We start from the raw sequence: 26,155 nt of genomic DNA on the forward strand, positions 1-26,155 counted from the left end.
CCCCCTTTTTTTTTTTTCTCTCCCTGCTGGACTCTTCTTTGTTATTCAGAGTATACTGCTGTTATGATAAATGTTTAAAAACTTCACAACTTAATTTCACATTTCCATTGCATATTATCTTTCTATTATATAATAGCTATTAACTTTGATGTTTACTGTTCTTGTCCAGTGTTTCATATTTCTGTCCTATGATGTACTATGTGCGTTTCCAGTTTTCAGGAACTGCTGTATTTCCTTTGATGATAAATCACAAGTAAAGGACACCTAGAGAGATTTTGGTTGTGCACTTAACAGTTCTAAAACACTTTTCAGAGGTATAGAAGAGTGTTTTCCATGTTGTCTAAGGACTTCAAGTGAGAAAATACTTCCACTTTACACAATGTTAGTGGCAAACTCAATTATGGACTTTTTTTTTTTTCTGGGTATACTTTTGTGAAACTAGGCTAATCTCTGTCACGATGTGATTATTCCTTTTGCTATAGACATAATAATTTGAAGTGTGTGAATACGTTTCGTCGTAACTGCACGTGGCATGTTACGTACTGTGTATGTGTAGTTCCTTATACTTAGCCACAAACATAGCAGCTTTTTTCTCCTGTCCTCCTATAGTTCCTCCACTCTGTGATCCCATCTCTAGAATTCCCTTGCATTCATTTTCATCCATCATTCTCCTCCTTAACCGCATTCACAGGGCTGCTTTCTCTCATAATAAAACATATTAAATATTTCTCAGCCCGCTTTTTGCCTTTATGCTCACATTGCTTTTTCTGTTGCTTCCCATCAGTATTGCATGCATCTACTGTCCTGTCACACCTAGAATGAGAAAGTAACGTTTTTCCTAATTTTTATATAATCCTTAATTCTGTCTTATGCCTGAGCTCCCCCCTGGAGGGCTGGAACAGGATAAAAGGAACTGTTCCTTGTACCTGTTGTGTCGAACAGGGTATTTTGACCACACTTTTTCCTCTTTTACGTGAAGTTAATTTCACAGCAAAACTGTTCTTGTACCTCTTCTGTCAAACAGAGTATATTGTGACCGTAGTTCATCCTATTTTACATGAAGCAAATTTCACAGCAACTCTGTGAAATACAAATGCCTCCTCCAGAGTTGCCGAACTCAGCGTAGCCACGTTCATACAATACAAAGATGAAATATATTCAAGCGAGATGTCAGGGAAATTGCTACATTGTTAAGCTCAATTTCAAGTTTCACTTCACAAAAATAAACTGAGGGTTCTCATTAATCTGTTCATTATGCCGCTAGTAGTGCCTACTGGAGGAAGTCAGACAGATATAAAGGGTCATTTTGTGTAATTATTAAGCTTAAAAGCCCTGAACGATAAAGGCATTGAAGTACATATTTTGCCTTGTGTTTATATGCTCACATTTTGAAAGATTCTAATAAAGCAAAAGAAGAAAGAGGCGCCAGCTTCACAGACCTGCCTTATTAAGCACAGAGAATTAAGATTTCACAGAGAGAAACCAGAGTTGTATTCCATTTCAGAGCGTTAGGAGCCTCTCAGAAGCGTGAAAACTCTGCATCTAACATTTCATTTGCTAGCTTTTATTTTAGCTGAGTCTAGTTTGATTGAAAAAAGATCTGCCTTCTTTTAAGTTGTGTTTCTTAGCAGTGATTCAGGATCACAAGGTGGTTTTCAAATTGTTAATTCATCTTTTCTTTTTTCCACTTCTACCTTCAGTTCCTTATGGTTGCTTTTCAGCCACAAATATGCATGGATCTTTTGAACGAGCCTTGAACAGAGCAGCAAGGAGTTGCAAACTGCAGTGCCTTAGTCTCCCTTGAACATTTTGCCGTTGTACACTTACTGCAGCTCTGCATGTACCATACACGTTGAAGTTTCACTTTGCTCTGCTTTGCCTTGTGACTGGCATGTTCTCAGCTCCTCTTCATGCACATTACTGTGAGGAGAGTGAAGAAAATGTCCCATAACTCTGACGTCGATTTGGAATGTTAGCTCAGTTCTGCCTCGGAGAAAAGAAACAATACCAAATAATACCCATAGTATCGCTATCTGTTTCTTTTAGGTATTCGATTTTTCTCCCATGCCGTCAAAGACTTGAATGTCTCGTTGGAGGCCTGTAAAAATTGTCAAGCTAACGATATAAATAGATGTATGTTTTATTACTTTGTAATATATTATCTAGAAAAAATACCTTTTGGTGAAGGGCGGAAGGAAACTTGAAATAATAAGTATCCCAAAATGTATCATTAATATACACAAAATAGTTTTATAAAAGAAAAACTCTGCAAAGGATCAAGCTGTGCTGATGAAACTGAATTACATTTGTTCTTTTCTGGGTTGGAGGGAATAAGCAGAGAGGGGACTTCAAATTCTTAGCCATCAAAAGTGAAATCCTAGGGAGTCCTCCAAACCCACGGTGTTCTTTAGGAACGGGTAACTTGGTTCTTATGTTACTGAATCTCTTTTCACTTTAACTGTGTTTTTTTGGTTGTTGGGTTTTTGGGTCATATTTTTGAAATATTTCAAACAATAACATAAATCCTGAAGAAATGAATATGCCTTACTCTTCCAGGAGGCAATAATTGACTTCCGCAATTCCTGTTGATCATGCTTTACAATAACCCCTGGTTTTCTGCCTCTCTGGGATAAATAACAGGAAGATTGTATTGACTTTTCATGGTAAAAAATTTCAGTTTGAATGCATGTGTGAGCAGTCTGGTTTAGAATTTTTTTCAAAATACATAGTGGTAATTAAGTAAGTGTAAAATACCTGTTGCATAGTCTTTTTAAAACAAGCAAAGATTCGTTTCCTTTAATGAATTATTATTATTCATTATTATAATTATTTTATAATTATTATTTATTATTACATCAATGTTTCAATAGAAATTAAAACTTCCCAATGGCATTGCCTTTTTGATTCTTGAGGAAGAAGAAGCTTCTGGGTAGGGACTCAACAATGCGGATTACTGCTTTTATGTTATGGCAGTGCATTGGATTGCCTTCATAGAGTTGTAATATTCCCTCTCTTGAAAACGTCTGTGCATGCATGCACATACCTACGTGCATGCAGGCACCCACACACATGCACACTCTCAGCACCTTTATAAATAAATACTACTACAAAAAGGTTATCCAAATTATAGATGATTCCTGTGAAACTGGCCCATTTATCTGCCTCAGATCAGAAAGAAATGCCTAATACTTGAGCTGTTGTTTTGTGGTTATGTTTGTTTACTTTGAAATTCATTGTTGTATAAGATCATCTAATAACCCAATGAATAGGAGATGACCAAATGTTCATGAACTGGATGGTAAATTACGATTTTGTCTGTAGCCCTTTCTCATAGGCAAAGGCATTAAATATAGCAACTGTTGTCATCATCTTCTATAGTCAGGAGGTCACTCGGGTGTTAACGCATCAAATCTAGAGATTTGCCCTCATTAGATTGTGGATATTCAGGATCTAATTTCATTAAAACTCTGAAAAGTACACATTTGCTTATACTGGCCAAAACAGGTACGGTCTTTAGTGTTACAAATATCCTGCATTGAGATATATGCAGTATTAAGCCATTGTTTTATTCACAGTAATGTTTTTAGCAGGACAGATTATATCCATGAATCACAAAATGGAAGAATTATTATGTCTTTAGGTTCATTCTTTGGGGATTACTTCACTACATGGTATGTTGTGCATTTTTTTAGAATAATGCTCTGTCAGTTTGTTTCATATACTTGAAGGGATGGTGCTTCCATTCTGCTCTTTGCTTTTCTGTTACACCGAGTTCCCACAGTAAGAATTTTTTTTTTTCTGAATACCAGTACTGAACATCGTATTACCTAATTTCATTCCATTATTGTTCTGGTATCCCTATAAGCCAATTTTTCTTTCTTAAGGGTTTCATACACTTCACCTTCATATTTCTAAAGTCGTTCTGCCTTTTTCCTGTTACCTCAGTTGCTACTTCAATAAGTTTTGCCTGACTTTTTCATGCTTTTTCATCATGCATCAAGTTTCCCCTGTTTTTAAAATGATATTTATGACTTTTACCCAGCTCTCTCTACTTTGCCTATATAGTTTTCAAGGTGTATGGAGTTCTGAAATAAATACTAAAAGTTAGTTTATCAGAAACTAGTGGGAGGGGGGCTACATTTTCTCTGTTCTGTAACATGGTAACAGAAGCAAAAGTTGTATTTGTTATTTTTGTCTGTCTTAGTTTACTTTAGTCTCAGGTCTAAAATTAGTGCATTCATGGGTGCGGGTTCAGGTTTTTTTCTAGACGAGTTTCAGTCTGAGGTCGCAAGGCTTTGTTTTCTGCCCTTGAGGTTAACAGGTAATTCACTGTGGCAGTAGAAAGGGTTACAGTTTTCCTCCCTTCCATTAGCAAAGCTCGGTATGTTTGTATTGCTGTTATGAGGAGGCACAGGCTGATTTACTTTTTTTACTGTTTCGTTCTTCTTAGAGGCTGTGGTTCAATTTACTGCATTCCTTGGAGGTTTGACATGTCAATTAGATGTTATCGACAGTAATGGAAGGGCGGTTGCTGTAAATGTGAAGTTTTTACGAGTGGGCCATGAAATCACACCCAAGGGAATCTCTGAGAGAAGTGTGATAAATGCAGTGTTAGTCTACATGCTACAGAGGAACTGATTAATAGGGATCATGTTCTGTCGCATAGCTCTAAAAATATTGTGTATATATTTGCTGTTAATGAAAAGTTATATAATCAAAAAAGCTATAAATAAAATAGCCTACAATCTGTTGTAGGATTATGGGGGAAGAAGTCTTCAAAGTTAAAAGCAGCCTGCTAGTTGTATTACTGGCTATGTTAATGTGTTGAGTGGCTTTTGCTGTCTTTGCTATCTGCATGAACATCAGGAGCAGTAACTATTGGTAATGAGGAAGCACAACAAAACCAATTCAGCCTCTAGGACTGTGCGTGCTTGACCTCTGCCTGTGTGCTCTGGTGTTCACAAAAGTATGTAGGTAAGATGAACTCATAGGTCAAGTTACCCAAGTTCACAGCCTCCGTCCGCCACCATTGCTGTCCCCCAAGGATGTACGTGTAGATACTACATGCGCAGCTCTTGACACAGCATAGAAATTTGGCTCCTGGCATTCTGCCAGCCAGTTGCCAGCAAATTGCTAATAATTTCATTTGGTGTGAGACTTTTAAATATAAACTTTATTTATGGAAGTACAAAAAGACAACCTGTTGAAGAAATGTGTGAGCAAGGTAAATTACATGAGTACACAGCTTACGCAGTACAAAAATGCTACTGGATGCCTACATTTTTGGCATGTGGATGTATTTGAAAATTGGTTACTACACTTAGAAAAATAATTACTACATTCAGTTTTACCATTGCTCAATTTGACTATATTTTAACATTATGTTATGTATTTTTCTAAAACGGCAAAAATGTCAACACTGAAGCTCTGAAAGCAGGGGTTACTATAAGGAGTTTTTTACATTAGAAGCTTTATAAAGATGTCAGAAAGTCAGTATAGACTTCATTAGCTCTATTTTATGTCAGTTTTTTTATTTGAATAGGTCTGCTTTATCAAGCCCAGATCTGGATTCTACAGTAAATCGTATACCATAAAACATTTATAGCAGTTCAGTGAAGCATTCTTATTTGTTTGAATTTGTGGGGGGCACCAATCATAGGGCAGATACAACTACAAATTTTGTTCAGATACTTTGAAAATTATGTGTTCCTTATAGGAAGTATATGGAGAATAAGAACTTTTGAGGCCAGTTTCCCAAAAGGTGGGAATACGTATTTTTACTTGTCGATATACAAAGCCGCTACGTAACAAATACTGCGATAGGTGATTTTTAGTATTTATTATTCTCACGTTTATTCTAGACTCTCATTATATTTCTTTTAACCCTTTTTATTACCTCTGCCATTAGTACTTCAAGTTCTTTTGGTGGTTTTCTTCCTTATTAGGCTGAATAAAGTACATTTGCTACCTTGTCAATGGACTATAGTATAAGTATAACTATGATGCATTATTAGCTGAGTTTTGCCTCTGTCTTTGAAAGCTGCAGAGGGAATGTAGATGAAAACACAGGTTTAGGTCTCAGTTTTCAGTTCAGGTATACTAGGGGTAGAACTGCTCTTAATTTGACTTTAATTTATAAACCAAAATGCAGATGACCTTTGATTCCTCACAATATTTTCTTTCTCGTGCTTTGTCTTCCTCCTCAGTGGCTCTGGAGGCTGGATGGAGAGGTGACTTCTGTGCTTTTTTTATGGGCCTGACACTCTGAATTAGAACGTTAAATTACAGCTTTAACAAGAGAGTATTACGTCACTTTATTGTATAGTACTAGTATGGTGGAAAACATGCTTTTTATAGGCAATTTATAAGGTAGCTGTAGACCTTTTTGGTATTTTATAAAGAAAAATGTCTGTATAACAATAACTGTTACAGCCTTTTTAGTGCACACTTCTGTATTTGTTTTGTAGGGTACTCCATAGGAGAGATCAGTACGGTGTTCGTTAATAGAGCAAGGGGTGTAACACATGTCATGCAGAACATATTACGGTACTTCTTGAGTCTCAGTTGGCTTGCTTATGTGTGCATGCAATTTTTTATTTCGCAGCATCACATGCTAGTTACTTGCTGTCTTGTTTATATCAGTACAGTCATCAAACTGATGTATGGAAACACAACATAACTCTTCCTTCCTTTTCCTCTCATCTGCTTTTACAAATATCTCCTCACTATTCTATCATAATGGAGGCTGTATTTCATTAAAAAAATATGTAGTCGCAGTTGAAAAAGTCCACAAACAAATAAGAGTTTTCTCACTTGCTATAGAACAAGGCATATGTGGACAAGCATTAGAAAGCAAAATGGAGGTTACTTGCTGGTAATTGACATTTTTCAGGCTGTGTTGTTCATTTCCACATTTGTTTCCAACTCTGCTTTGCTTTTCTTCTTGGAGTGAGGAACAAAAAATGGAGGCGGTATGTCACCTTGGGAAGTAAGAAGGCACAATGTGCACACACAAAATTTACGTGCTTAGCCCAAAGCAAGCCATGATATGAATATGATATGCTTCTTACAGCTTGATGAATGTTAGTTACACATAACAGCTTTTTCTTTCGTCTTACATCTTCGGCCTGAACTTGGTTTCAGCTATAATCAGTGCTGCTCTGGTCATCCCACAGTGTGGTAGTATTCTGTAGTGCCAGTGGCTCATTAGAAAACCTCAATAAAAGATAAAGTTCCACTTCTTTCTTAATTTGTTCTTTCTGGAACAGAAGGAAATAACAGGGAAGGGTCACTATTTATATCCTATTATATGTAATAAATCTTTAGAAAGTTAGTAGCTTTTCATAGAAGTAACCAGGCAAGGATTCTGAATGCGAGAAAAGCCATTAAAATCTTTAAGAGGTGAATTGCTATTTTGGAGCTATAGATAGTTTTAGCAATGGCAAGGTATTGTTATAATTTACCTGGACATCACCATTTCTTGCATTCTTCTTGCAATAGCCTAATAAAGATAAAGACAGGAAGAAACATGAAAGTGGAGGGGGTTTCTAATGATTTTCTTCTTCGTCGGAATAGAATATGGTGAAGAGATCGTGGGATGCACAAAGCCATTGAGGTTTCAGTGACAGCTGTTGCTGTTGGAGAGATGAAAGCACTTGGCCCAAGAGTCTGTTTATATGTTTGAGCAGAGAAAGTGATTTTCATTGCAAGGAGCTCTAAGTGAGACGGGCAGAGTCAGAGAATAAGAGAGCAAAAGATAATTATCTAAATTATGTTCAGGCTATTATAGAAGACGAATATAGTTAAAATGTAATTAAATATGACAGGCTCACAGGATGTAAGCATGGCTTTGGAATGCTAATCATCAATTACCGCATCTCCATAGGGGAGTTGGGCAGAATGAGAGAGTTAGAAGGTGGGTGGCTGAGGTGAGATGTGGAGTGTTAAATAAAACACCGTAGGACTGTAAGAAGGCTAATTTCTTTTGGAAGATGGAGCTGTGGTATCGGGGGACCTTTGCTAGCCAAACAACTTGTAGTGCTACATTTCATCTTGAGGACCCTGGTATAAATCTGAGTAGGCTCCTAGTCCCGAGTCTTCTCTTAGAGCTGTAAACCTCAGCTTGAGATAGTGATTATTTCTGTTGTGAAAGGAATTACCAGGACTGCTGCAGATTGAGCAGAAAATCTAAAATGAATCAACCAGCAAGACAAGTGTGAAAGAAGAAAAAAAAAAAAAAAAAATCAACACTTCCTGAATATTTAAAAAAGCTAAACCCTGAAAAATTAATTTGTTTACAGGGTCACTAATAAGGAGTACAGAGATACAGAAAGACCAAAGACAACAATATCAGTCTCTGGGAGAAGTAAATTCTGATAACTTCTTTATGACAGTGTCTTAGGTAAAGAAGGTGACAGTGTTATCAGCAGCTTGAAAGATTTGTTTGCTTGGCATATCGGGGGAGTAAAGGTGAAGAAATGGCATCTATTACATGGAAGTATCAAACCCCAGGCCAAAAAACAGGTGCTTCTGATATGTTTTAATGCTGCTGTTCCTGGAATATAGTGACTTATGTATGAAATCAATACCAGAGCTATGTGTAAAGTTTGGAGGAGATTTTTGTACAGACCATCAAAAGCGATTTTGAGGATAGAAAGATTTGCTCTTCTAAGGAAAGTATAAAATAAGCACATACATGTGACATGGCTACACAAATGGCATGACTACAAAATAATTTGCAAAATAAAATTTCTACAGAGAAACCAAAATTATTACAGTAGTACCAGAAGAGAAAACTAGCAGTAAAATAAGAAAATTAAAAAGAAACTTAAGACTTACCTATGATGTCTTTAATTTAATTGAGGAACGCCACTAGACAATTGATATGGCTTGATGCATAAATAGAAGTTTTTCTGAATTTGTTGTATGAGCAAAAAATGCAAAAAGAGGGCAGATATGCCTTGATAACGTTCTGTCAGTAATCTTTCTTCCCATATGTATATAGTTACACTGCATAAATTATCTCTTTCCATAATTATATCTGTACCGGAGAGGTATTGCTTTGTATATATTGATGTTCTCAAATGTACTGTTACAGTCAAAATCGGTTCAATTTTCTAGTGAAGAAGGTTTGCCTCACTTATTTCAAAACTTACTTTTTCCAAATCCATTTGGGTTTTTTTCTACTTTGTTTTTTCCTTTTTGCTAAGGAAATAAACTAAGAGACCTAATTTTCTCATCATCCCATCAAGTACTAATTCTCTAGTGGCAATATTCTTGAATTTTAATAACTTGAATTTTAATAACTCTTCTACAAATTGTCTATAATTCTGACTTACTTTTTCCAATGGGAAAGGAATAAAATGGGCACATACCAAACCAGTAAATATTCTTAGGACCAAATTTATTGAAAACCCTATCTCCCCTCAAATCTCCCATCCTCACGTATTTTTTATACTATTTTCTCTCATATTTTAGTATTGTTAAAGGGTAATTATAATCCAGTCCTAATAAGATCATTGTAGCACAAAGTGAGGACTTCTAATCCAGTGGGAAGTGGCAGAATTTAGGAGCTTCCTGGAGGAGCTGATCTAGAAGTGTTGTCAAAAGGATCTTCAGAAGCGTTTTTCTCAGCCTCTCTTAATATCTGTCATGCTCTTCAGCTGTATTCCCAAACAGATGTGTCAGCTTCCTTGTTGTCACTTCACATGACAGACAATGGTATTTACTGACGTCTTTGGAAAATCTGCACTGAACTCTTGTGATGTGTATTTGACCAGTGCTCAAAAGTACTACAAATAAATATATGCTATTCAATGGTCCCTAATTAACCTATTTTCTTGTCACAGAACACAAACTGTACCCGAGACGCTAGGAAGGCATAGGCTGTTCTTAGTAGCTTCTTTAGGATTTTAAACTCTTTTATTAAGAATAGCTTTTCCAACTCACTAAGTAAGGAAATCTGATTTTTACATCATCACTCTCCTTGCATGAAGAGTGTGCATGTAAATGTGAAAGCATATGCATAATGTAAACTATGGCAATACTTCATAAGGAGTAGTGTTGCAATCATCTGATTGTCTCAGCCACTCATCTTTGGGAGTCTATACCTGAAGGTAACAAGTTATGTCTGGCCATGAAGATTAACTGACTGGCTGCACTGGAGTAATATGAGAAGGAAGCCCAAGAAGAACTGTTCTCCTGTTTAGGGGAAAAAAATATTTAAATCATAACAATCTTTCAGATCTTGAGACAGTCAACAAAATAGTCCATTCTCATTTTATATTTTATTCAGAGCTTGAAGAAATGGCCCAAGGTTTAAAGTAAGGACATATAAAATAAGGGATATAAATAAACCATGCCATTAGATAGGTAAGTGCTTTACCTCTGAGGTAAAGTGCTTTACCTGACACAGACCACACCTTTCTATTATGGTGAGTAATTCTAATTACAGCCATTACTTCATGCAGTAATACCAGTAAACTACTTGAAATTAGGTCTTGACTGGGCTCATAATCTTCTTTATGCAAATATAACCTGACAGAATTGATAAAAGTAATAGTCGACTATATTAAACCCAGAAATGCAATGTTTGTGACAAAGAGGTTTTCCTACTACGGGAAAATTCAAGTGCCTGACAAATAGTCAGTAGCCAGGCTGTTCACACTGCCAGACTTTGGGGTAGTCTACCGGTGGCGAGTCGTGTTTCGTTCCAGTTTTGCTTTGGTCCCTCGTTTCTTTTATGAACACTTCTGAAGGTATTCTGAACGCATTCAGGAAAACTATCCAATGTTTTTCTTCTGTAGTGAGTTAATCAAGTTATACTTAGCTACAATCTATTTCTGAAGCCTTCTGTGATAGAGTCTAGTTTTGCTAAAAAGTTAAATTCTGTATCTAGCTTTCATGTTTTATGAATATAAAATAATTTAAATTCCAATGTGTTCAAGCGCTAATCTAGTGCGGTAGAAGACTGGCATCAAACTGAAACCTCTAGTTCCTATTATTTTTTTTTGTTTCTTCTGTTTTACTGCCAGTGTGTTCTGTAAGCACAAAGGTATGATAAGAATTGGTGTCCTTTTCCTGCTGTCTGTGAGTCTGCTTGAGGTGTACCTTGCCCAGAGCAGAAGAGTATGAACGTGGAAGGAAGATGATAGAGGTCCCAGTCTACTTCTAGTGTTCTCAGTCTAGCCCAAAAAGTTATCCGCCAGCTCTGAGGAGATGATCTGTTCTCCCCACTGACTCTGTGCCAGGATGGGGAGATCCTCACAACCTGAACTGCGAAGAATGCTTTTATGTCACTTGTAATTTACCGGAAGGACCTTGGCCCACACAAGGGAGGCTTGGCTCCTCTGCCTCCGCTGCTCCACTTAGAGTGGGAGGAGTTTATTTGGGGTTTTTTCCCCTAGAACTGTAATTTTTTTTAACTAAGCTCTGATTTCTAATGGGCAGTTAACAGATAGATGCATTTACTTTTATTTATCTGATCTTTTGTTTACCTAATACAGTCAATATTAGTTAGGGATTTTAGACTTTGATTCGGGTATTTTTCTATTACCATTTTCTTAACTTCCAACAATATTATGAGTATTACTCCTGCATACAAATTATAGTAGTATAAGGTATGTATGGAAATACATAAGCAGAGTCAAGGCACTTAAAAATAAAAATGAACAAGGAGTGCTGAAAATTCAGGTGATGAAAAATGGTTCTCTATTTGCTGTATTAAGTGATAATAGTATGTACTGTTACTTGGATGGATTCTCTGTTTATTTTGCTGCAAGTTGTTGTGACAGTGTTTAATATTTGTATGTCTTTCTGTACTTTTTTTGTAGATCCTGGCAAACAGTCACTTTTGATAAGCAGCCCGCATCTTTTATCAGAATAGTCGGAACTCACAACACAGCTAATGAGGTAAGGAACTTTTAAGAAGAGCTGTATTCTTCATGAATTTACAAGAGTACGGTTTTTCATGTCTTACAATGAAATCAATAATGCCTTCTAAAATGTACTTTTTTTTTTTTTTTTTTGGCTCTGGCAATCTAGCAAGATAAGAATGAATGCTTTTCTTATTCGAATATTTGTGAACTGTGTTATCATCTTCCCAGACTCTACAGAGTTGAAGGGCTGTTGTCACTATGGGGGATATTTTGGGGTTTGTACAAAGTACAGTAAACTGTTTCTGGTTTTGACCCTTGCACAGTGCCATCAAACATTCCTATTGAGTTTGGTTTTAAATTATTCCTTATTTTGATGAATGATGAAAATACCATTTTAGTGCACTAGAGAAAGGTGTATAGTGTCTGATTACTTGTTTTTATCACCTTTATATTCTCTTTTGAATGAATAAAATATAAGAATCTTGTTCTTCATAAAAAGAATTTTCCTTGCATAAGATTCTGTTAAGATACATTTTCATACCTGGTAAATTGGTTAACCAATAGTGGCCAAAGAAAGAGATTTCTTTCAATTCTTTTTATACAGAAAAAATAAGTTTTGCTCTAACTGACCAAGTGCAATATCTTCTTGTTTACTTGTGCTTCTGTCTTTCGTAGTTGTTGTGTGTTGTCTAAGATGAAGTCCAGATTTTACAGTTGACTTCAGTGCAACAACTTACAATATATGAATTTAAGAATACATGCAAGTCTTTGTGAGATTGGGACCTTATATAATGAGATGATAAGACGCACCAAAAGCAGCTGCTTTTGTGTGTATGCATGTATGTCTACATCCCACGTGTGTAGTTCACCACAAAACGTTGTACTTGCCCACTTTACAATGAACTTTGGATAGCACTATTACATTTGCAGTAATTAGAGTTCGTCAACTCTAATGGCATTAGGAGTCAGGATTTCTGGTCATATTTAGCATATGGGGATGATGTTGTCTTAGTAAGGCATTGGAAGAATTGTCAAATAGCATTGTTTATGTCCAATTCTAGAGCAATTATTGCCAATATATGTACTACCAAATGTCAACAGTAGTTCTCAGCAGACAGGTAGAAAGACGTTGATGAATAAACTGAACTGGGGATATCAATGAATTTTTTTTTTTCTAAGCCCTGTCTCTTGTGGTGTATAGTTCAGTCTTCATGAGTGAGTTCTCAGAAATATAGTCAGAAGCTGCCTCCAGGATTGTTGTACATGCATGAAGAAGGCTTTTTCCATTACCAATCCCTGTAGACAGTCCTGTTGCTCTTGTGCCAGTCTCTTTAAGTTCTCATCTCTTTATTAAAAAAGAATGAGGTGCATTATGTAAAGTTACCAAATCAGCCTATAAGAAACATTACCTCCAACTTTTAGTTCTTAAAGGTTACTTTAAGTCCTGAAGAATAATGGGCTTTTAAACATAATTCCAGTTTCAAATTGCTTGCCATTTGCAAGGAATTTAATATCCTCTGTAGTTATTTATATGGAGCACTGCATAACTATAGTGAAGATCCGTATGTGCAAAGGGAGGTTACAGCTATTCATGTAGTGGCTGAGTGGAACTATAAACACATGCTGCCCTAATGGGTCTTTTCCCTCTTTTGTCTTTAAAATCTGTACCCACAGTAATTTTTATTTTTATTTTTGACCAATTTATTTCTCCTAAAGCTTATAGAGGAGGAACATTACCAGCATACCCATGTTACTAAATTACATTGTTTTGATATATATTAAACAGTTGATCTATTACATATCGTCATAAAGTTTCATTTTCCAAAGAATGCAGCAAGGTATTTTTCATACTTCCAGTTTAAATAATAACAGTGTAACCAAAGTCTTGGTTTGTTCTGGAGCTGATAGACTCGGTAGTCTCTTCAGTAAGAACACAAGCAGTTTCTAGAATTATTTACCTACAGGTGGTTGTATTTTATATCAAACCATTTTCATTTTAAACACAAGATGCTAATGGCAGTGTGTTCTTATCAAAGAGTTTTACTGTAATAGGTACAAAAGTCCTCCATACTTGTTCTACCAACATATACCTTTAAACTTCGAAAGCACAATGTTCATACTTTCCAAAGCGTTGTGCTCATTTTTGGAGTTGCAACTGTTGAAAGACATAATGGTCACAGATTTATTTTTTTTTTTACTTGTCATTTGAATTTTTTCATACGTTAGAACATAATAGACCTGTAACTTCTTGTTTTCATGAGCTTCTATCTTTTAGAAATAAAAGGATTATTTTTCCTAAGCCATTGCCATGATTTATTTGTCAGCCAGGTCACCTGATACTTTGACAGTGTAAGTGTTATCTTGTTATTGCTTTCCAGTATTACTGACCTGGAAAGAGCACCTAGCTGCTAACGCGAGAGCTTTATTTTACAAATTACTGCACCAGTGTATATGTACTTGGCCTTCCTGCTTTGTATGTCGGACCTTCCTTAAAATATCCATGAAAAGTATAATACGCCGTTGGTCAGAGGATGATGCTGAACTGTCATCTCTGCCTTTTGAGAGAAACACACATAGGACTGTTTGGTTTAGTAAAAACTGTTCTGAAATGTGTAATTCCGATATTGAATGAAGCAGATGAGCTCCTTTGTACTTCTCTGTCCTCTGCTTCTTTCACAAGCTGTAGTCTTGCGTATATTAAAGCAGCAGATTAACTGAAAGTCAGGCAGTAAATTCACAGGGTTGTTAATGCTGAGATGAACATTAAGAATTTCGCGTGAAAGAATTGGTAAAAATGAAAGTTACAGTTTAAGAATTGGGTACTTCAGACTTTATAGACTAGTATCAGCTAAGTTTCAGTGGAAACAATATTATATTTTAAAAAGGCATGCATCACTAGATAAAGAGAAGTTTTAGATGAAAAACACTATTGGTATGGGACACAGCAAAAATATGGAATCTCCTGACTGAGAGACCTCCATCCCATTCATTAGACTGTGCTGCCGTTCAAGGAAAACAGCATCTTATAGAGGTGCACTGATGAGATAATGTTCTTTTCTGCAAATCCTGATGCTGATAAGTGCTGCTGGAAACATGACAATAACTGTTATTTTAAAAATGTTGTGAGCAGGATGAGTTTAGAAGAGGCTTCTCAAGAAGTGTAGCTGAATGCAAAATTCAGCTTTTCAAGAACTGTAACAGATGGAAAGAATTCATGCCACTGTAGAAATTAGTTCAGCTTTAGAAAAAAAACTCCCCAGAAGAAATGCAGAGAAAACCCATTTTGTGCACATGTGTGTCTGTGTGGGTATGGCTGTAGATTTTTAATCTGTTCATGTGTGTATATAGAAAGGCATAGCGATACATCTTTATGTGAGCGTACATGTGTGTATATAGAAATATGAACATGCATCACTATGTATAAAAATAAAGTGCGAGAATTCTTACACTGAAAGACACAAGAAAATATAATGCGCATAAAAAAAACCCGGTGACTGATATTTTATTTTTTTTAATTCCTTTCATGTATGCTGTCAGAACTTGAATTAACTAGCTACTTCTCAGAAAAGACTCAGGGGTACTGCAGGCATGTCATTGCAGACGTCTGCTCAATGTGCACTTGAGCAGGGATGGTCAAAAAGAATAATAGGATTTTTTGGTTGTATTGAAGAAAGGATAGAAAATATTCTGTAGTCTTGTATGAATATGTAGCATACTACAAAGGGCTACGAAGATGATCAAGGGCTACAAAGATGATTAGGGGACTGGAACACCTCTCTTATGAAGAGAGGATGAGGGATTTGGGTCTCTTCAGTCTGGAAAAAAGATGTCTGAAGGGGGACCTTATCAACACCTATAAATACTTAAAAGGTGGGTGTCAGGAGGATGGGGCCAGGCTCTTTTCAGTGGTGCCCAGCAACAGGACAAGAGGTAATGGGCACAAACCTGAGCGTAGGAAGTTCCACCTAAACTAAGAAGGAGGAACTTCTTTACTTTGAGGGTGTCCGAGCACTGGAAGAGGCTGCCCATAGAGGTGGTGGAGTCTCCATCTCTGGAGACATTCAAAACCCACCTGGACGTGTTCCTGTGCAACCTGCTCTAGGTGACCCTGCTCTGGCAGGGGGGTTGGACTAGATGATCTCCAGAGGTCCCTTCCAACCCTATGATTCTGTGATACCCATGTCTTGTTTACGGTATTTGATTTTGGCCACATTAACTTGAAAGGGCCTGGGAAAGGGCAGTTAAGATTATAAGAGATTACCTTTGTTTGTGAGAAGAGCTTTAAAGACATGATTTACCTGCAAGACGAATGATAGATGTCATAAAAGCATACCAAATTAAGTTAAAACAGTAATTTTAAAATTCATATTTTAATATTCACCAAGCTTTAGCTATAAAACTGCAATGCATGAGAAGAATAGCAAGTTTTGAATCAGTATAAGAAGAGATTTATTGGGCTAGTGTGTGGCAAAGCTGTGTGATTCATAGCAATGTGAAATCATGCAGAAAGAAGTTTTGTGAGTATTTTAAAGAGTTCCTCCCCCTTCTGCTCCCAGTCACTTCAAGAACAAGTAGGAGTAAGTACAGTAGAAAATAAATGGGAAAAAATGCTTAAACAGATTGTCCTCTTACTCTAAGATACAGTCTTATGGCACAGTGGTGCCAGGTATTGTTTGAAACATCAGAAAATGATCACTGTTTGAATTGTAATATTTCATCTGATGAAGCAGCAGCCTCCTTGGACACTCTGAATGCCTTTATACATACTCCAGGATATGTCTGTAGAGCTACCATTGCGATTACAGCAGAGGGCAATCTTGAAATAGAATCATATTGGTAATGATTTAAATTTCATTTCTAGCGTGCATGAATATTCAGTTTTTTGAGGAAGTAATTAGATCGTAAGATACGTTTGAGACAATATAATTGTTGTTGTCATCCGATAGCATGTAGAAGATATTTATGCTACTTGGGGGGGGGGGGAATCATTTCCAAATATCTCTATGCCCTTTGGAACCATCTTTCTGATTTTTCGTGCCATATATGAAGGTTGGTATACTTCGAAAGCCTTCTCTTGCTCCACTTGTATCACTTCCTAGTGTTTATGGGCCATGGACAGATGTTTTCAACCTCATGGTGAAACATTCTAATTTGACTAAGTACTTTGGCACTGATCTGGCCTTCATACTTCCATATAGACGACGACTTCTTACTTTGATCATGCATTTGCCAGCATTTAACTGTTTTCCTTTATATTCATTTTTTGTTCTCTCCAGGTGTTTCACTGTGTGCATTTTGAGTGCCCAGCACAGAACAGTACCCACAAGGATGAGAGTAGTAAGGAAGTGGCAACAGAGGTGGGGACTGGTGGACAACAGCTTGTTTCTCGCCCTGTTCGAGCTGCAAGCACTAGTTCCCTGCATTCCCCTCCCGGATCCACCTCCCGTTCACATGCTCACCAACCGTAAAGGAGATCGAAAGGGAGCTTTTGCAGCCCTGCTGACATTTTATGAAATTATTCAGAAGCTTCTTGTGATGGCACCCTTTCATTCTTTTTCTCTGTGAACAAAGGGGACCACATCTGAAAGCTGGAAATGCTGAAATGGAAAAGGCTTTTCCCAAGGACATGAAGAGACTGCTTCACTCTCCTCAATTTGTTCAAATCAGGCTGGTCTCCGAGAGGGGAAAAAATAGGTCTTCAATCTTCATCAAGTACCCCATTAACACCCTACCTCTCTAATCTAACCAAGGCAAGGAGAACAGAAGGAAATAAAAGGCAGAGCTGCAGTGGAAATCTAAAATGACTTGAGCAGAATGGAAGGCACATGAAATAAGTATTTGTTCCCTGAAGGCTTCCGTTAGCAAAGAAAATGTTTATGGAACGCATCAGTCCGGAATATATGTTATTTTTAAATTCATTCATATTCCTTTGTAACTACTAATCTGTTTTCTAAATCGTTTTGACTCTGTATTCCACTTTGTCTCTTATTTTTGGCAGTAGCAAATGCTGTGCAGTAGATTAAAGAAGTATCAAACATGTTTACCTGCTGAGATGCAAATTCCCTCATTCATCAGTGGGATGACCAGAAAAGCCTTCATGTTATCAACAAAATAATTAATGGATGCTATATTAATCTTGACCTTAGTTCACTTTTCAAAGTACAAAATTGTCATTTATTATACTCAAAAAGGAAAAGTCCTAAATCAAGCATCCATCTTGAAGAAAAACATATTTTTCACTCCTGAAGATGATTACTTAAACTTTACCTATCTCTAAGAAAACTTGCAACAGATCATCAGAAATGTTTGGTTTAGAAAAATGGAACTGTATCTGGTTCCTGACAAGCAGTTGGTCAGAATACAAAAAGAAGGATTTGCAGATACTTATTTTTTTCCCCAAGAAAAAAAAATGCTTTACAATCTGGAGCTAAAAATTCAAAGGCTGTATGTGCATAAACTTTTCTCATAATCTTCCTAGAATGTGATGCTTTTACACTGTATTGTAAAAGATCTGGCTCTTCACAATCACAGAATTTGTTATCCATCTGTGTCTGTCTGGATCACATTTGCTACTTTGCTTTTTCTAAGTGTTTTCACACTGATGATGATGCGGTCTCTTACTCTCCAGATCTACCTAACTTATAGGAAGAGCTGCACGTTGGTCTTTCAGTATGGGATAAAGTGAGTTTGCATTAAGACAAACGCCGATGTAATTGGCAAAATTGAGTAGGAGGGTTGTTACTCCTCACAAAGTGTATTATATTGGAAATGTCAGCTATCCAGTTTTATGAACTTGGAATTTCCTGTGGTGACAAATAGCCTTGTCAGAAGAAAAGAAAGCTAGTGTAGGATAAATACGGTTTTCCTTTGCATAACCATAGTGATAAAATGAGTTATATCAACATAGCAAATAGTATGTTAATTTATCACACTACTTAATTTGAAAGAATTTCCCTCTTGGATACTAGTTGTGCTAAAAACAGGAAGAAATATAACAAGTGGTAGCAATGAATCAGTAGAAACTTTGAAGGAGAAAAGCGTCCTTTTTCTTGTTTCAAATAAAATTGATTAGGCTTTATCAATAATACTATAGTATTTTTCATTGCCAAATTGCCGTTGAGTTCTGACACGTGCATATAACTCCCTCCCGCGCCACTGCTGTTTTCTGACTTGTGAATTCTGTCGGAGAAGATGCACACCCATTGCGTTATACATAGCTTACAAGATGCACCACAGCTGCCTCCGACGGTCTGGAGTTCTGAGGCAGGATACTGCTCGTGCCAGCCTGGGCTGCGGATTACCTTATTGCTTAACAGCCTTTGGAGCATGAAAGAATTAAGACCAGCTACTGGGGACAAAACTCTCTTGTTTAAGTATAGGTCCAAAAAGTTGAATTTTTCTTTTCCTTTGAAAAGTAAAACCAGAAAACTCTTCTATTCTGGATATAATCCATGCTTTTCTATTCTGGATGTAATCCATGCTGGAAGTACTGAGATGCATGGAGGTTGTCTTGCCTTTAGTAGATAAGTCCTTCCATGTCAGTGGCAGTAGGTATTTGCAGTTTGATCAAACAAGTTTTCTTTTCTTAAGCTGTGGGTAAGCAAAGAGCATAACTTCCTAGCTGTTAGTCCTTAGTAGTCACCATTGTAGAGAATGTTTAAAAAAAATTTTAAAAGTTTGTGCCAGCTGTTCTGAGTCTAGGCTCTCAGAGAGAACAGGATTTTCAGTTTGTAATCTTTGATGTGCACAATTAATTTTTATGATACAAATAAGTCTTGTAGACTATACCATACTGCAAATCTATTTGATCTTATCCTGTGACTCACTGTTGAACAGAAATGTCTGTTTATTTCCCATGGCATTCACTTCCTGCCAAGAATCTAAATGAACAGATCTGAGATTCCCAAAGTAAAAACTATGAGGTTCTATAGACCTTCCAGCTCCTCACCCCCCAAAATTGATCAAAACAAAAAAACAACTTTGCATTGTCCCTTCATACAGGTGAAGAGAAATTTTTAGTATTAGATTGATTCTCAGTCACACATGGCCTTTCTCACAGTCTTTATTTTCTTCTGGTAGAGTTACTCTTAGAACCTGTCACTGGGGTGTCACCAATGTGACCACAGATCTCCCAGACATTTAAGACAAGCCTCGCCACAGCTTCACGTTTCCTGATGGGAATCCTTTACCTTTCTATTCAATGAAATAATGTTGAAGTGTTTAAAGGACCTGAACTCTGCTTGGTCTTCTGACACTACCCACCAACAAACACCCCTAATATCTGTATTGCCTGGTGTAGGTCTCTGTCTTAAACGTTGTGTCAGCAACGTATTACTAGTGACAAAGGAAGATAGTGCACAGAACTGATTTGTGGTTTGGTGTGAATGTTCTCATTCTTTCTAATTATTGTCTGTATTTATTGACTCCCAATTTCAGATGTAGTTCTTGTATATTCTTCTGAAATATTTTTTCTTTCTTTTTCTTTTTTTGTTCCTTTCAGTGGAATTAAGTTGTGCTGTTATGGCTTAATATCAGGGTTTATCAGGCTGATGACGTACTATAATTATTCGGAACTGGGTTATCACTTACTTGTATTTTATTTACAGCAGGGGTAGAGCAGAACTGACCAGGTATTCATTGCTTTCTTGTCAGAAACTTTAAAATAGACCTGTTGTTAGATTTCTACATAATGGAACTAACTGTATTGTCACTATTGAGCCATTATTTCTATTTAGTACTCTAGTATCTTTAAATTCCCCAGGCCTCATTTTCTCATTTTTTCTTCCATAGGTTGAATTCAAGCTTAGGCTCAACTCATATGGAGCTCAACAAAGCTCTTTCGAAAGTCTCTCTATTTAATTAACTTCTTCTAAGTGCATTTAAAAGATTTGCATTTGCAGAAATGTACGACCAAATATCAACTCCTTAAAACTGATTTATCCAGGAAAATTAACTTCTGAAGTGAGCAAAAATTGTGCAGCTCTGTTTTCAAGCCATTGCCAATCAGCTCTAAAACAATTTAAAATGGCGCGTTAAATGGAATTACAATGAGAGAAGTTAATCCAAGTCTAATGTAAAAGACAATACAGAGGAGGAATCGTGGATTTTGTTAGAGAAGGAACTATTATTCATTGCAGTTTCCTTCCTTTACAGCTCCATTTCTTTCTTTTTTTCCCCATAAAAATCAGTTTTTCTTGCTTATTATGACAACTCACGAAAGAGCTCAGTGCTTCGCAGCATTGTTAAAAAATTCAAATGAATTTAGTGCATCTTCATCTTTACTAATGATAACATTAAATTAGAGAATTTTCAGTTTAGTATCTGACTTGATGAGGGTTGATTTCTGTGAAAGAAACCAAAAGATGTCTGTAATTGTTCCACTCTAAGTAAATTAAGTTTTCCAGCCAAATGCATGCTTGCATCTACTCATTATTCAGCGATGTTTTCTACATCTAGTGTCAGTGCAAAAATTAGAAGAAAATGAATGCCATTCTTGTCTGATTGTTGTGCGTTAGTAGTTCTGGTTATACAGTGGTGCCCACTCAGTTACACTCAATAAGGAATTAGAACTTAAATGTGATTTCACAGAAAGTAACTCTGCTATACATCGCATTTCTCTGTGAAAGTATTAATTGGCTTATATTTTGACAGGTGTTAATGTACTGTCAAATGGACAAGTGAACCCATTGGTTATTTTGTTGTGGTGGCTGGAGTAGTCAGCAAATAATCCGAGCCAGTAAGAATTAATGTATTTAAGAGTAAATGTTTAAGCTTGTATGTCATGATACCAGTTGCCAGAGGATTAAACCATGCTTCAGAAATAATAATTTGCAGATCCCAGAGGGCGCTTGAGGCCTGGTTTGCATCCCTATCTCTCAGTTAATGGTGTATTTGGGTTAGAATCCTTAGTTCTCGCTGAACTGATTGTTGTTGTTGTCAGTTGTACTAGTTAACTTGGATATATGTAGAAGCTCCACAAAGCTTTGTTTGGGATACAGAAATTAAAGTCCTGCATCAAGTTTTAGGAGTACCCTAATAGACGTGTATATATATATGTTAAATTGAGCTAGTAGCTAATTATTTAGCTTGAATTTAGAACAGGTCCTAAAGCTCCAAAACTAAAAAAAAAAAAAAAAAAATTCTGTGCAGGCAGGTATGAAGCGCAACCATTGGGGTATGGCAGGATGCTGCCTCTGTTTTACAGTTGCTTAAAAAGTGCCAGTGTCTACACAAGGTATGGGTCAGCAGGTCCAAAGCTGCTTTTTGCCCAGTTGTTAAGCATTGGCGATTTGGCTGTAGTGAGGTGTATAAAATAGAGCAAGTTAAATGCCCATCTCAAAGACAGGGGTGCAGTCCAAAGAACACACCTGCATCCCTTATAGCTACCTTGTATGCTCTGGCTTGCAGTGTTTACAGAGCGAGCCGCCTTATGACTTTTGTTAACAGCTCAAAAACCCCTGCAGACATTTCTTTGGCCCTTCACAAGCTTTCATTGCAAAGCTTTGGCTGGGGTAATGTCGAAGTCCCACCCATATTCCATGATAGAATCTGGGTCTGTGTTTGATTTTGAAAATTCTTACTAGAAAAATAGTTTTAAAGTTGCCCTGCAACTTTTCTTAGATAAAGGAAGCCCAAATTAAAAACTGTATTATAATACAAGGAAGCTGCAGGTATCTGTCATTTACCATTAGACTGACTGCCAGAACAACTACATACCAGTTTTATAATACTGTATGTGTTTAATTACTATGATATATACAAATGGTGGAAGGAAGTGAAGAATCAGCTCCGCACACCGTTGGCATTAGACATTATCACCCAACCAGACATCAGAGAATTACTAGTTCTGCTGTTCCTTCCAGCCTAATAGAATAATACAGTTCAGTGCTCTGAAAAAAAATTATAATTGATTCATTACATAAACATCATGGGAATGGACGTTTGGATTACTTTGGCTAAAAATCTGATGAGTGGTGACTTTACCCTGCGGAGGTGTAAACATGCCTCTCCCGCTGGAGAAGCTACTGGAGTAGCCTCCTGCTACGTTAGGCCCTGGGCAGTCATGGAGGAGGAGAGCTGCACTGTTGGTGCAATGTGAGTACTTTTCCTCATTAAAACTCCTGCTCATCTGTTCTGTATTTATCATCTTGGCACATCTGTTCTCTTTGTGCAGCTACACATCCCTGGATTAAAAGAAGGTAGCCTAGTTTCTCATGATTTTCAGAATTACCCAGTGACTCCTGACAACTGGCAGATAGACATCAACAAGCTCAGTCTGTATTAAGTAGTCTGAAGAATTTACAAAACTGACCTGTACGGTCTTTTACAGCAAATGCTGTGTGTCCAAAAAGTACCAAGTGACTCCTGAAATACCAAATAAGTTGTGCAGTATTACTGTTTAGATGAAGGTTTGTGCGCTTAAAACTATGTGCCATGTAATCCAAGTGAACAGGAGTGTTATGGTTTGAAGAACCCACAACAATTTATTGTTGTTTAGACAATTATTCTGTCACCCGATGACCTCTCCCCACCCAGGATGGGGAATCGGAAAAGAGCGAGGAAACCCGACGGTTGAAATAGAAACAGATTTAATAGAATAGGACAAAATAAATAACACTAATGATACTAAAGAACCAATATTTATCCTGATACCAATATAAAATAGACAAGGATTATACTCTGCCAATTCTACCAGTAGGAAGCTGTGCACTCCCAGCAGTGGACAGCAAATGTTGGACACTGCGAGCGCTGTGGCTTCAGGAGGAAGGGAAGGGCTCAGGGGTCCGGCACTGGGGGAAGTAGTTCTCAGGATCACAGCCATCTCAGAAGAGAGGGACTCCTCAGCAAACTTTCTAATTCATATTGAATGTGACGTTCATGGTGTGAAATAATCCTGTTGGCCTGCTTGGGTCAAGTGCCTGGGTCTTGCTCCTCATCCCCACACCTGGCTAGCTCAAAAACACCATACCTGGCTATAAAGTAAATATTTTCACAAATTCAGACACTAGAGTCTTCTAAAAATGCAGATTCTCCAAGCATTAGAAAAGACCTTACCGATAAGTAAAATTATTGAAAGAGAAATTAGTCCTGTGTCACCCAAACCAGGACAAGGAGTTACTACAGCTGCTTCCTGCAGAGGAAGCAGGGAACTTGCACACTTACCAGGAATCACGCATTTCCTTCGTATCGCTTTTGGTCTACATCACCTATCTGTTGTCTCGGTACTCCCGAGCTATGATCACTAGGTGATCTATGGTTAATACCTAGAATCCAGTAAGTGTGTTTAACAATAGATGCTAAGAACTTTTTGTCTTCACTTAAAAATTTTAGATTGTGCTTTTGAAGCATGGTCAGGCCACAGAATTGGGTTTTGGGCATCTTCTGTAGCTGTCTATCCGGGTTTTTTTAAGTTATTTTCAGCTGCTAAAAGAGTAGAATTGTTCACAGAAATTTCTCATAGAGAGACGAAGATACGATTCTTGTGGTCTGAGCTATTTCTGTTTGTCTTCAGTCCTCACAGCTCTTATTTTTTCCCACATGCTTCCCCCAGTCTTCTTGTTACTCCTTTTCTTTTCCTCCCTACCTAGCGTCGTATCGCTGTTGCTGTGGTGTTCCCTGGAACTTTTCTTCAAATTGTGATATATTAAGGATTTTTAAAACTTTATTTATTTTTACCTCTTTGTCATATGCTGAATAAAACATCCTCGTCCCTGTTCACTCACATCAGACTTCAAAGGCAGCCACCACTAGGCTGTCAAGTGCTATTGAGCAAAATTTAAATTTGACTGTCTATGGATATGGGAAATACCAGCCCTTTTGGAGCTTGTACTTCCATAATCTGCTTGTTGCCCTTACGAGAAAAATCAAGAGGTTTTCTGTTGACTTAAGTAGTAGGTCAGGCTTTCTGCAGGCTTATCTAAGTTAAGTTTAAATATACATTTAAGTATTTCTGTCTCACCATGATGCACCTGATATACGCTCAGTTTGTTAGTTGTGCATTGCTCAATGTGTTAGTTGTACGTAAGTGGTGTTTTCTAAATAAACTGCATCATCAAAATTGAACCTCAAAAGAATTCGTAACTTTTCAGCGTTCCTGTGTGAAGGTATTCCCGCTGTCTGGAGATTCAAACATCACGCAGAGCACATGGACTCAGTTTGAGAAGTACAGCTTCACAATTCAGTGCCCGTGTCTATTAACCTTGTCCAATATCTTGTAAAGTTTTCTTTCCGTTCTGCTTTGCTCAATTTCATTATTATCATTGGTTTTCTTTCCAAAGTGAATATTAATGTCGTTCCTTCAAAGATCATAAATTAAATATAAGGAGCCGGGCTAAATAGAAGTTCAGATTTTAAGAAACTTTTTCACTCATTTCTGTCAGTGCTTCTCTTGCCATACAGTAGTTTATATTGCTACACTCCCCTTCTCTGTAGCAATGATCATTGTATTTTGAAAGTTTTGTGCATTAAATACCTTTCCTTCTTTCTCATACTTCCTAAACACAGAGTGGTTTTAAGCTACCTCAGACCTTGTTGTGAACAGGTACGAGTTTCAGCTAAAGTTTTCAGACTTTATCATATAGTCTCTGAACGTTCTTTAAGTGCATGTATATGTAGCGAAATCAGCCTGCCCAGACCCTGATTGCATTTTCAGGAGCACTCTCTGGAGCGCGATAGGTAACTGGGATGAATTCAGGCCACACTCATTCAGGCTTATACCCGTACCTCTTTCAAGGAAAACTATTCAGGAGCGCAACTTCCGATACGGGAAATGCTTCAACTTTCTGGTCTCAGGTCTTTGAAGGACCATGATATTGCCTGCGCTGGACCGCTTTCACCTCTCTTACTGTGACAACCCTCGTAAAAATTGCGTCGTCAGACCTCCATTCCTGGCTGTCAACAGGAGCTGTGCTATTGCATCGGACTGCTCTCATCAGATGAGAATAAACCCCACATGGCGTGTACTGATGGCCTTGATAACGTTTTATACCGCAACGGATACGCATTGCCAACCGTTCGGGCTAATTAGGTTTCAGGTAAAATGATGGTTGCAGATTGTGCTGCAGTGATCCAATCAATAACTCTGGGAGTTGTCTGGTTTTGTAAGTTATCCATTGAGCAACCTGGCAAACCTTGTTAGTACTGATTTCTTTTTCACCAGCAGACGTGCACATCATCAGACAAGCATTTTGTAACATGGAGTTTTCTATGAGCATCTAGAAAAAGCAGCATTGCAATTATATCCTTAGTAACGATGTGTGTATTTGTAATGAAAGTCATAG

At 37.3% G+C, this 26,155-nt stretch overlaps 1 protein-coding gene across 2 annotated transcripts in view; it reads left to right on the forward strand.

The window, feature by feature from the left end:
• The window catches only part of BTBD9 (BTB domain containing 9), a 118,207-nt gene extending 99,246 nt beyond the window's left edge, over positions 1–18,961 (forward strand). For both annotated transcript variants that reach the window (XM_054196875.1, XM_054196876.1), the window contains exons 11-12: positions 11,832–11,910; positions 17,153–18,961. In XM_054196875.1, coding sequence (XP_054052850.1) covers positions 11,832–11,910; positions 17,153–17,344 — 271 coding nt within the window. In that variant the 3' untranslated portion in view covers positions 17,345–18,961. The remainder of the gene's footprint in view (positions 1–11,831; positions 11,911–17,152) is intronic.
• Positions 18,962–26,155: the final 7,194 nt, after the last annotated feature.

This window comes from Rissa tridactyla, chromosome 3 (assembly GCF_028500815.1).
Source record: "Rissa tridactyla isolate bRisTri1 chromosome 3, bRisTri1.patW.cur.20221130, whole genome shotgun sequence".
NCBI classification, from domain to species: domain Eukaryota; kingdom Metazoa; phylum Chordata; class Aves; order Charadriiformes; family Laridae; genus Rissa; species Rissa tridactyla.